The following is a 13,310-nucleotide window of genomic DNA, read 5'->3' as shown; positions in this document are numbered from 1 at the left end:
AGACATTTCTCATAGCAATATTTTTTCTGATTGGGTAAGGGAAACAAAAGAAAAAATAAACAAGCGAGACTACCTCAGACCGAAAAGTCTTTGTGCAGCAAAGGAAACCACTAACAAAATGAAAAGACAACCCACTGAACTGGAGAACATACTTGCTGATACATCTGACTAGGGGTTAATATCCAAAATTTATAAGGAACTTACAAAACCCAATACCAATAGAACAACAGTCCAATTAAAAAATGGGCAAAGGACCTGAATTAGTCACTTCTCCAAAGGGGACGTAGAGGTGGCCAACAGACGTATGAAAAAATGCTCCATGTCACTAATCATAAGAGAGATGCAAATTAAAACCACAGTGAGATATCGCCTCACACCTATGAGAATGGCTATCACCAATAAATCAATGAACGATGAGTGCTGGCGAGGATGTGGAGAAAGGGAACCCTTGTGCACTGGCAGCGGGAATGCAGACTGGTGCAGCCACTGTGGAAAACAGTAGGGAGTTACCTCAAAAAATTAAAAATGGAACTGCCCTATGACCCAGTGATCCCACTTCTGGAATTTATCTGAGGAAACCCAGAACACTAATTCAAAAGAATACATGCACCCCTATGTTCATTGCAGTGTTATTTACAAAGCCCAGTTCTGGAAGCAGAGTGCCCAAGTGTCCATCAATAGATAGTGGATAAAACAACTATGGGACATTTATACAATGAGACACTACTCAGTCATAAAATGAAGGAAATTTTACCCTTTGTGACACCATGGCTGGACCCAGATAGAATTATGCTAAGTGATAGGCCAGTCAGAGAAAGACAACTACCATATGATTTCTACTAATTACTACTAGTCTGTGGAATCTAATGAACAAAATGAATTAACCAGCAAAACAGAGACAGACTCATAGATAGAGAGCAGGCAGCTGGGGGTGGGGGGAGGTGGCTTGGTTAGGGGGGTGGAGGGATTGAGCAGAAGATAAAAAGAAAAACTCATGGACACAAACAATAGTGTGGTGATTGCCAGGGGGAGGGGGATAAGGGGAAGCAGAGGGAGGTGGAAAAGGGTATGGGGGGATAAATGGTGATGGAAGGAGACTTGACTTGGGATGGTGAACACACAATACAGTGTACAGATGATGTGTTGTGGAATTGTGCACCTGAAACCTGTATAATTTTGTTAACCAGTGTCACCCCAATAAATTCAATTAAAAAAAAAACTCAGGCTGCAAATAAAATATGTCCCTATCCTGGGTGTTAATAGTCTCCCTATAATTTAAGCTACTCAGACTATATTTTGATCCAGTTCTAGGTGTTACTATATCCAGTAAACATTTACTGAATGCTCATTTGGTACAAGGCATAACCTAACACCATACTTAAGGAGTGAAATTGAGAAGTTAAAATTTGTCAATACAATCACAATAGCCAGAGATTCTGAACCTATGCCTATGAAGAACAACTGAGGGAAAAAGGATGTTCTATCCGAGGGCAATCGCCTTATCTGCTGATGCATCCCATTAGCAGGTAAACAGTCTACTGCTCAACGTGGTTAGAATACCTGAATCATGTGACCAGCGTTCTGGCCCGACTTTTGGGAAAGATGGAGAGGGAAAATAAGGCATAAGATGAAGAACTGCCTACAGTTTAAAAAGACTACTTTATAAAGTGCTCTGTATATAAGATGCAAAATGGAAAGGAATTAAGGACCTTAACTATGCCTGTTCACCCCATTTGTAGGTAGGCTTTCTGTAAGTTTTAACTAGAAACCATCAGTTTGTCAGCTAAGCCAGGATTAAATGTCTACATTTCCTAGCAAGAGTTCCTTTAAAAAAAAAAAATCAATGTTTTCTCAGCCGAAAGCAAAACTTTTTTTCTTACCTTGGGATCAATAATTAGAGAGCAGCACAATGCTTACAGGATAGGGATAGTTGTACCAGCAAAAGCAGGCCGTCTCCACAGAGTGGTCAAAGGACAGAAAAAAATGACAGCTGGCTGGGAAAGAGCAAAGACCCAGGAACGACAGGCTCTGGACTGCTGTAGACTCTGGCCCCTTCCCAACACTATAGCCCTATTATATAATGAGCCAACTGGAAGTACCTTCCTTCCTGACCTCCTACAACAGAGCAGCAATTCTAGGTTACCTTGACTGCCCCCTGGTTCTCGACTCCTAGCATTCAGAAATAGATGTAAAGATAAGGACGCAGTGAGAGGAATAATAAAGAAATGCTCCTAAAACCACAGGCTTCTAAAGAAAGAATCCCAAATCTGTCTCACACAAACACACAATACTTCCTCATTCACTCTCTTTCTCTCTCTTTCTTGGTTTTTGATGCTCACCTTAAAGAAATTAGAAATAAACCCTGGCTGGTGTGGCTCAGGGGATTGAATGTTGGCCTGAGAACCAAAATGTCACAGGTTCAATTCCTGGTCGGGGCATGTGCTGCCTCCCGGGCTCCTCTACTGGGCCTGCCCTGGCAGCTGCACCTGGGGGCAGGGGGTGGTGTAGCTGCCCCAGTCTCTCTGCAGTCTCTGATGCTAGTCAGTGAGTAGGCACCAAAGGCTGTGGGTGTGATCCCCAGTCAGGGCGCATACCTGGGTTTCAGGTTCAATCACAGGTCAGGGCACATATGGGAGGCAACCATTTAATGTTTCTCACACTGATGTTTCTCCCTCTCTCCTTCCCACCCCTCTCCCTTTCCCTTCTAAGTCCACGAGTGGGGCCAAGGGAAACGAAGAAAGTTGGGTATGAAAGGACTTGCTGATCTAGAATGAAGTCCCCTGCACATCACCAGAACTGAGTCTGGTAAACCCCCCAGACTTGCACATTCAGGACAATTTTTTAAAAAGATAATAATAGCGAACATTTATATAGCACTGTGTGCCAGGCACTGTGCTGTTTTTCACACATGTTGTCATTTAATCGTCTCAACAATGACATATATTCCATTATTTTCCTCACTTTATAGATGTGGAAACTCCAGCAAAGAACAGGAAGTAACTTGTCCAAATTAAGTAGTAGAGCTTAGACTCAAACTCAGACAACCTACCTCTAAAGTCCCCAGTCTGAAGCACAATATTATGCTGTCTCTTAAACTAGAAGGGGAATGATGAAACCAAAAATACAACGAGAAATGGGGGTATGCAGAAAAAGTGTGAAGTCCCCATTTCTAGACCTTATCGGTTAAGTTCCAAATTCAGTCTGATTCAGATTAAGTAATTGGAGGTGTGATTATCTCAGAAAAGCAAAGTGGCTGCTGAGAAAACTGGAGATCCACATGTAAAAAAAAAAAAAATGAAATTGAACCCTTACCTTACACCATATACAAAACTTCACTCAAAATGGATCAAAGACCTAAATGTAAGAACTAAAACTATAAAACTCTTTGAAAGAAACAGAAGGAAAGCTTTATGATGTGGCTTGGCAATGATTTCTTGCATCTGACACCAAAAGCACAGGCAATAAAAGAAAAAAATAGATCAGTTGGACTTCAGCAAAGTTTAAAACTTTTGTGCATGAAAGGACACTATCAACAGAATGAAAAGGCAACCCATGGAAAGGGAGAAGCTCTTTGCAAACCATATACCTGACAGGAGACTGATCCAGAATATTTAAAGAATTCCTAACATACAACAACAAAACCCCAAACATCCCAATTTAAAAATCAGCAAAAGACTTGAGTAGACATTTCTCCAAAGATGACAGACAAGTGGCCAATGAGCACAAGAAAAGATAACACCACTAGTCACTGTGGAAATGCAAATCAAAATCACAGTAAGATATCATTTCACACCCCTTTATTAGGATGGCTATTATCAAAACAACAGAAATAAAGAGTGTTGGCAACGATATGGAGAAATTGGAAGCCTTGTGCATCATCGGTGGGAATGTAAAACAGTACCGCTGCTGTGGAAAAGGTATGGTGATTCCTCAAAAATTTAAACATAGAATTACCATATGATCCAGCAATTCCACTTTTGGGCACATATCCAAAAAAAGTGGGAGCAGGTTCTCAAATACTTGTGCGCCCGTGTTCATAGCAGCATTATTCACAACGGCCAAAAGATGGAAGCAGTGCAAGTGTCCATCAATGGATAAATGGATAAACAAAATGTGGTCTGCCCATACGATGAAGTATCAGTCTTAAAAAGGAATGAAATCCTGACACATGCTAAAACACGGAAGAACCGTGAGGATATTGTGCTAAGTAAAACAAGTCCGTCTCGAAAGGACAAACACTGCATAATTTCCCTCACGTGAAGCTCCCAGAGAAGTCCAATTCATAGACACAGAAAGCAGAAGGGCGGCTGCCCGGGGCTGGGGGAAGGAGGGAATAAGGAGTTACTGTTTCATGAGTGCAGTATAGAGTTTCAGCTGAGGAAGAAAAAAAAGTTCTGGAGACAGCTGGTGGTGATGGGTGCGCAACTATGTGAATGTACTCAATGAAACAGAACTGTAGAATTAAAGATGGGACTTTTCTTTTTCGCCATCTTGAAGCCTGTGGAGCCTGCCAGGAACAGGACTTCTACAACAACAAATATGTCTGGAAGGCTGTGGTCCAAGGCCATTTTTGCTGGCTATAAACGGGGTCTCCGGAAGCAGAGGGAGCACACAGCTCTTCTTAAAATTGAAGGTGTTTATGCTCGAGATGAAACTGAATTCTATCTAGGAAAGAGATGTGCTTATGTGCACAAAGCAAAAAACAACACAGTGACTCCTGGTGGTAAACCAAACAAAACCAGAGTAATCTGGGGAAAGGTAACTTGTGCTCATGGAAACAGTGGCATGGTTCGTGCTAAATTCCAAAGCAATCTTCCTGCTAAGGCCATTGGACACAGAATCCGTGTAATGCTATATCCCTCCAGGATTTAAACTTACTGATAAATAAATAACAACCCTGACTGTGTGGCTTGGTTGGGGGCCCTCTGGCAAAGCAAAGGATTCCGGGTTGGGGGACATGGGTTGCAGGTTCAGTCCCTGGTCAAGATGCAAAGGGGAGCCAACTAATGAATGTTTCTCTCACATGTCTATGGTTTTCATCTTCTTTTTCTCCCTCCCCTCTCAAATAAGTAAATAAAATCTATTTTAAAGAATAAATTAAAAAAAAGAATTAAAGATGGTTAAAATAGTAAATTTTGTTATGTACATTTTCCCACAATTCTTTTAGAAAAATCAAAGTGGAAAAAGACCCCAATGGAATTTCAGGTTGAGGTAAGTAGGTTTCATATGCTAAAGTTACACTCACCTAAAATCACAGTAGACCCGACTACAAATAGAGATATTTTACTACAAATATCTGAATCTCCTAAACTAAGACTTCTTAACTGTACCACAGTTCAGCAAGCCCAGCTATGACCTAATGCAAAACCTCACTTTGTAGTATAAACCAAGTTAAGGCAAAACAGAAAATTAGCCACATGAGATTCAGTGTTTTGTTTTTCATTTCTAGCTGTAGTCTGAAGAGATGGGGGAACAGCAATTATTAGAATAATCTGTAATGCTCCTAGTCACCGGGGACACGGTATTATAGCAGCCTCATTTCAGTGCTTTGTTTTAATCTATATAATGCTTTTCATTCTCTGTAACCAGAGATCAGTGGATCTGATTAACAGAAGAAAGGTCATTACTGACAAATCCTGACCTAGGTACTTCTTGCTACTCAAGAGTCATGAGCCCAAATGCCTCTGCTCCTATCATGAATCACTTTAGTCCATATTTACTTTTCACTAGACTAAGCTGCATCCTTCAGCTGAAGTGCCTGGAATCAAACTGCTCCTCCTCTCAACTCATCAGTATCTATTCTGACAAGAAAACTGTGACTAAATTTGTAGCTGGAACGGGTACTGGGGCAAGGGGATTTGGGGGAATTTTATGTAACAGAGAGCTCACATTCCCTTCCCAACCCTAACTCTGTGGCCATCAACAGTGAGTGTACTCTCTTTGATTACTGCCTGAAGACTTTTATTCCGCGACACTCAACTCTATGCCCAACCTGCTGCAAAAGGGTGTGAAGCTCCATGAACTCCCTTATCTAGAGGCTGCTGAGAGCTATTCTTGTTCCTTCGCCTACCCAGCAAAGTGCACGTTTAAGGCTTTCTTCCTCCTCCTCCTCCTCCTCCTTTTTTTGGAGGGAGTATTTTTTTTCCCAGGGTAAAGAAAACCAGCTACATAAGCACACAAGCAGGAACCGAGGGGGGTGAGAGGAGGGTGGACCGCCTTAGCAATGGAACAAAAAGACCATGGAGCAAGCAGGGGGACAAGAGGCAAACACATAAGGTGAACAATTAAGAGACTGACAAAGAAATGAACTAAAGTCTCATTCTAAACCCCACGCTTGTCATTAACCATAGAAATGTCTAAAAAAGTCTTTCTTGAAGAAAAACTAAACTTTAGCCTAATACATTCCAAATCAAGGGGAAAATTAATACATAAATCATAGAGTTCAAATTTTACCCAACTTAAGGAGGTTACCGATCAGGACAAAACCCTGCTCTTGCGGTGATTCAGGCACTACTTCCGTGAGCACCTGGAGAACAGGACTGTGAACTTGGCGCTGATAAAATGCTCGTCAAGTGAAAAGCATTAAGGTGTTAACGTGAAGAGATTCATTAAGGGCTTCAAATTACTTACCATCTAAGTTGTCTGGTTAGATGAAAGTCAAAATTTAGTCTAACATTTTTCTTTTTCTCTGACTAATTAGGTTAACAGTCAGCAGACATCTACAGGACCCCGCTGGAGGAATCTGCTAAGCGGTGGCAGGAAATACTTAGTAAGGAAGTCTCCAAGCAAAACTTCCCAAATATTTTCTCCTTGCATCCTTGCACCTGGCCCCTCACAGTACCCTTCTTTTGTGGACCAGTAGACCTGTGAAGGCAGCTGCAGTAACAATTATACCAAGTGGAATTTCAAAGATGGAGCTATAATATTTTATTTTTCTTGTGGCAAAGCAATAGAACAGGCCTCCTATGGGAGGGAACAAACATAGGGCCCTGTATGGTAATGACATCAGGTGTCCCAACAAAAATAGCAGTTTCTAAACAGATGCATTTCAAGAATATCTCTGAAGGATCAAACAGGAAGAGAAAGACAAATTGTTTAAATACAAATAACTTTGACAATTAAAGAACTAGCATGACTAAGCCAGGAAAGACAAGTGAAAAGCAAACAGTCTGACACGAGCAAATTGAAGACTCCAAACATGTGAAAGTATATTTTTAATATTCACTATCACAGTCTAAACCCCAAAGAACACAAAGGTCGGCAGCTTCTCCTCTGCCTTTCACCTGCTGGTGATATACTATGTCAGGCTTGCCATTAGATGTACTGCATTCCAGACCCCGAAGGCAAAACTTGCAGCCATCATCAACTGGCAAATCAGTCTCACAGGCCCCCCCAGCCGTTAGGTGTCTGAAAGTTTCACATGCAACCCAATCCCTTCCCATGGCTATCAAAGAACTACCACAGGAGAGGCAGCTAAGGGTTCATTTGCTCTGCCTTAGAAGTTCTTTCCAGGTGTGGGATCAGCCCAAACACCTTTATAAAGAACAGAAGTACATGTCACACACCATCACAATTTTACTGCTAAGCCTTTAGACTCTCTATCCTTGATGATCAAGTTGGTGGCTACTATTTAAATATCTCACAGTATCCCTGGGAGACCCACAGGCCCCATTTTCTGACACAGTCTCCTGTTTTCTAAGTCATCCGAATTTACTAGTGCCATGGATATACAACATGAGCTCTTAGAAGAAAGCAAAGGAGCATAAAAAGGCAGCGCTCATTCCCGTTGGCTCAGTGGCACACGGACTTTGCAAGTATGCCACTTTTTTTTGCCCTCAACTGAGAAAAATACTAACGCTGAGAAAAGAAAACTCCCTACCACCATTATAAACTCCCTAGACCACCAGCATCAAAGTCAAGCAAAGAAAAGCAAAACATCTTTTGAGGCTAAGGGTACCATCTTAACTTTTATAGAAGGGACAAATGAAGACATACTTAGGAAACATTCTAAGGAAGGCTCAAAATGCTATACCTGAAAAAAGGTATGGCAATCCTCAAAAAAAATTAAACACAGAATTACCATGTGATCCCACCGATTCTACTTCTGGGTATATGTCCAAAAGAAGTAAAGCAGGGACTGAACAGATGTCTGCATACCCATGCACAAACAACCAAACCACAATAATCAAACTGTGGAAGCAACTCACTTGGGGTACATCAATGGATGAATGAACAAATAAAATGTGGCTTATACATGCAATGGAATATTATTCAGCCTAAAAAGGAAGGAAATTCTGACACATGCTACAATAGGAATGAACCTGAAAGACATCAGGCTAAGTGAAATGACCAGTATTTTATAGTTTACTAAGTGCTCTCACATACATTACATCCTATAATTTCCACAAGCACTTTCCTACAAAACAGCTGGTATCATCATGACCTCCATTTTGTAGGTAGTGGAAAGAGGTCCAGAGAGGCTAAATAACTTCAAGGTCACATATTAAGAGACAAAAACAAAAAATCCAGTTCCTGTAACTCAAATTTCTATATTCCTTTCAATATATCATGCTGCGTTTTCTGTTCACCTCCATGGAACCCTCTGATGCAACTCTACAGAAGGAGGCATTACCGTACAGAAGAAAGAGCCCTGGACTTGGGAGTTAGAGACCTATGCTTAATTCTCAGCTTTGCCACATGACAATTGTGGGACTCAGTTTCCTCACTGGTAAAAAGTATATTTTTTAAAATTTATAATATAGTTTGTAGGGTTTGAGGATTGAAGAAGACAGTATGTAAAAGAGTAGCACAAGGTTTAGAACTTAAGTGAAAATAAATGTCAGAAAGAAAAGAAGTTAACTTTTACAGTCTTAGCATCACCCATATTTTCCCCTGATCTGGCCTTAGTGTGATAAGTGACATTCAAATACATCTTTCCAGGAACCTCTTAAGAAAAATGACTGCATCTTTCACACGTCTGACACATACTCTGAATCTAATTCATTAGCAACAGTGAAGATGATGTAATAACTCTGCAGCAAATTCACAAAAAAAGTCTGAGGAACAAAAATGGGGTACATGCCTAACAGTGACTAACAAAGAGAAGGAAGAGGTCATGGTTATGGGCATCTGAACTCAGCTCAGTCCTTTCTGGTCTATTCAGAAAAAGGACAGGCCAAGATCTTAAATCAGCTGTTTGATGGCCCTTGAAAAGAATAAGAACAGCTGCCACGCCAGAAGCCACTGAAAGGAAAAGCAACAAAGTAGGAGACAAAGCAAGCATAAAGGAATGTGATCACAGAAACAGGCCCCAGATGAGAAGGAGCTGCCTGGAAAGCCCAAGTAAACACATGAATAAATAAACGTAACATAAATTATACCCATATGCTCCTCATACTCGAACCGGAATCTGGTGCTTCTTCCGATACCCACATTTGTCATACTGCCCTTGGGTCACAAAGGGATATTTGGAATAAGGCAGTTTGTAATTTCCAATTCTTACAGAAAATCACATTTATCTTAAGGCCTCACTACAATATCTGATTTATTTGCTAGGTGCAGATATGCATTTATTTGTGAGATTTATAAAACTGTCGTTGCTATAACATGTCTCTGGGGCCAGGTAAGGCAGATGGACCTTCAGTGCAATCTCGTTAGCACATCTCACCACCGTGCTCCCTCACCCTAGCCCTCCCAACGCACAGTTCACATTTTTCCTTTCACTCCCAGATGTGCCAAACACAACAGTAAATCACTACAGGGACAGGATATATTTTTTTTAAAAGAAGGAAGATATGGAAACGCACTGACTCCCAGCTCTGTCACATATCAGAATCTATACCAAGTTGTAAATGTACGTTTACTATTACTGGGAATGCTTGGCAAGGCTTACATCTGGAGCTAAATCAAGTTTCTCCATCTGTTGGGTTTGCCTCATCCACTCAAGGTTAATTTTTCAATTGTTTGCAAGAACAATTTAATAACCGTTGAGAAAATGGAAAATGACAGGCACAAAGGGAGCAAGGAGTATAAGAGAAGTCAGCTTTAGGTTTCCTAATACTGAAAGCACATTCTCCCCATTTACAAACAGCTCACTCTTGTGAATGTGTGGCATTTCCTTAAGACCCTAAAGCAACTCCATGCATGACTCAGTTTTATCCAGTACCTACAGCACTCTGTAATTGCCTTGCTGTTTCATAAGGAACCTAAAATGACAGCCCCACGAGTTCCATTTGCCTCTGTTTACCACAAATAGAAATAGCCATGTGAAGCAAAACGTCAAAGTCCCAGATTCCCATGAATCATTCTTTGAACTGAGAACGGCAGAAAAAAATTTCAGAGAAAAGTTTTCAGATGGCCTCTACACAGAAAATGCTTTGGCAGTAAAGATGCATGAAAAGGCCTCGCAACCCTCTCTGAGTAAAGGAAACTCACAGAGCAGCACTGTGAGCTATTTCTACATGACAAGACGAAAGCCTCATGCACTCCCGTTCCTCCTGATCAAGTACGACAATTTCTTTCACTCCTATAGACATCAGGGCTTAAAATAGTAGTGGGATTCAACACACTCCACTTAGAAAAGTACAATAAACCTCGGGATGAGCCAATGAACTCTGACAGAGAGAAAATCTCATTCCGTACCTGATATTGACCAATGCGTGGGTCACCTTGCTAGCAGCTTCCTTCCACTGGCCTGCATTGGTGGAAAGCCTCAGGACTGTACAGAAGGGAAGAACAAAGATCTGTTAGACCCCTGGTATAAGCCACAAGTAAGAAGAATAAAGACACATCTCAGAATAGCACCATTAGAATAACCGAACAGACCCAATCTTCTTTTAAATAGAAGCCAATCTTTTGTTTAAAATGTCTTCATCCTACAGCAGCGATTTTCAACCCATGTGCTGCAAGAATTTTTAAAACATGCACTCCCTGACTGTTGAGTCTGGGGCACTGACCTCTTTTCTCTTAGACTGTCAAATTAAAGAATGACAACAGCCAACACAATAATAGCCATCCGGTATGAATGAATCAAACTTATACCTATATATTTTTGTCAGATCGGCAAAAAATATTTTTTTGGTGTGCCACACAATTTGAGTAGTTAGTTTATGAGTGCTGTGAGATGAAAAAGGTTGAAAATCGCTGCCCTGGAGGAAAATACAAGGATTTATTTTCAACTATTTTCACCGGGAATTTTTTTCACTTTCTATCAAACACCTCCTCCTCCTCTGCCTTGGGTTCCCCTCCTTCCACTCCCCACTAAAAGGTCTCCGTACTCAGTTTTTCAACCGTTTACAATCTATACTGGGGCGGTGATATGCAGGTGACCTGGCTTCCACATTTATCATTTCCCTAAAGGCCAGGGCTGATGTAGTGGAACTGCACGGATAAGCTAACTGTCCCCTCCTGCTCCGTATATATATCTCTCTCCTAAAGGCCACACAGGACAAATCAGCTTGCCAGATAGAGGATGGTTAGGTTTTAATCAAGGTGTAACCTGTTTTAGCTCCCCTGACTTACCTGTGTGACCTGCAACATGAATCAACAGAAATATTCTTCCCTTCTCTGACAAAATTCTCTTTTCCACACTTACCCACAGGGAGAGAGATGATAGAAATGTACAACATTCTCTTTCAGCTATGAGCTTTAGGACATAGGTACATTATAGTACCTATACCATTTTAAGATTTTATTTATTTTTTTTTAGAGAGAGGGAAAGGGAGGAAGAAAGAGAGGGAGAAAAGCACCAATGTACAAGAGAAATATCGATCATTTGTCTCTCATACATGCCCCAACTGGCCTGCAACCCAGGCATGTGCCCTGACTGGGAATCGAACCGGTGACCTTTCACTTTGCAGGATGATACCCAACCAAATGAGCCATACCTGTCAGGGCATAGTGCCTATACCATTTTAGAAAAGAGACAAACCAGCAGTTCTCTTTGAAAGCACACAGTAGGCATGCTAAGTCTATATTTTTAACAAACAAACAGCTAATAAGAGCTAAATACACAGTGAGTTTACTATGCGCCAAGAACTGGACAAAGTCGTGTTATACGCAATATAGCATGTGGATCAGAAAACTGACACTTAGGAGACAAGTAACTGATCGAGGTCATTCACACAGTTATTTGTAATGGAGCTGGAATTTGAACCTGGAGAGAACGACTCCAGAGCCTGTATTTAAAGAGTGAGCAGTTAAGTGTATGAACTCTGAAGCCAACGGTCAGGGTCCAAGTCCAGCCCCTGCCACTTAATAGAGAATAACAGCAATACTTACATGAAAGGACTACTGTGAAAATTAAATAAGTTAATGTATATGAAGACTTAGATCAGTACCTGGCACATAGTAAATGCTACATACATATTACTACTATTAATTTAAACAGACTGCCTCCCAAACAAATGAATGAAGGTACATAAGACTTTCCCTAAGGAAGGAAAATGGAGCCTAATTAACATTAAGAAATGTGTAACCAGAGGGTTCCTGCCAAGATGGAGGCGTAGGTAGAAACGCTTCACTTCCTTGCACAACAAAAACAAGGATAACAACCAATTTAAAAACAATAAACAACCAGAAATGCCAGAAAATCAAACTGCATAGAAATCCAACAACCAAGAAGTTAAAGAAACATTCAAACAGACCAGTAGGAGGGGGCAGAGATGGGCGGCCGGGCGGAGAGGACCAGTGACAAGGCGGCAGACCACACAGACCAGGTGGGGATGGCCGAATGGGAAACTAAAGTCTTAAAACCTCTAGCTGCAAAATATTGTGGGGATTGCGACGTTGGAAGAAACTCCCAGTCTCACAGGAGAGTTTGTCGGAAAGTGGGGCTAGAGCAGAGCAAGTGAGTGGCATTGGTCCCTCTCTGTCACCTCCCCCACAGGCAGCGCCACAACGCAGCAACAACGAGGGTTGCCCAGGCCTGAAGAATACCTAAGGTTCTGACACCTTACAACTTAACAGGTGCACCAAGACAAAGAAATATGGCCCAAATGAAAGAACAGTTCAAAACTCCAGGAAAAAAGCTAAGCAACGAGGAGGCAGACAACCTATCTGGTGCAGAGTATAAAACACTGGCAATCAGGATGTCCACAGAATTGACTGAGCTTGGTCACAAAATGAAGGAAGAAATGAAGGCTACATAAAATGAAATAAAGCAAAATATACAGGGAACCAACAGTGAATGGAAGGAAACCAGGACTCAATTCAACGATTTGGAACAAAAGGAAGAAAACATTCAACCAGAACAGAATGAAGAAAGGACAATTCAAAAAAGTGACGAGAGACTTAGGAACCTCCAGGACATC

At 41.3% G+C, this 13,310-nt stretch overlaps 1 protein-coding gene and 1 pseudogene across 5 annotated transcripts in view; one reads left to right on the top strand and one right to left on the bottom strand.

The window, feature by feature from the left end:
- The window catches only part of ARMH3 (armadillo like helical domain containing 3), a 177,232-nt gene that overhangs the window by 73,157 nt on the left and 90,765 nt on the right, over positions 1 to 13,310 (bottom strand). For all 4 annotated transcript variants that reach the window (XR_008426770.1, XM_045191405.3, XM_053923505.1 and 1 more), the window contains exon 23: positions 10,642 to 10,717. Coding sequence is in view for 3 of the 4 variants with exons in the window: in XM_045191405.3 (XP_045047340.1) it covers positions 10,642 to 10,717 (76 nt within the window). In the remaining variant the exon portion in view is untranslated. The remainder of the gene's footprint in view (positions 1 to 10,641; positions 10,718 to 13,310) is intronic.
- On the top strand, positions 4,298 to 4,892 carry LOC112300369 (large ribosomal subunit protein eL33 pseudogene; annotated as a pseudogene). The gene has a single exon (XR_011651168.1). The product of XR_011651168.1 is annotated as a large ribosomal subunit protein eL33 pseudogene (transcript).

This window comes from Desmodus rotundus, chromosome 4, assembly GCF_022682495.2.
Source record: "Desmodus rotundus isolate HL8 chromosome 4, HLdesRot8A.1, whole genome shotgun sequence".
Classification (NCBI taxonomy): Eukaryota; Metazoa; Chordata; class Mammalia; order Chiroptera; family Phyllostomidae; genus Desmodus; species Desmodus rotundus.
Note: the sequence above shows the minus strand (reverse complement) of the source record. Positions and strands in the feature narration are given on the sequence as shown.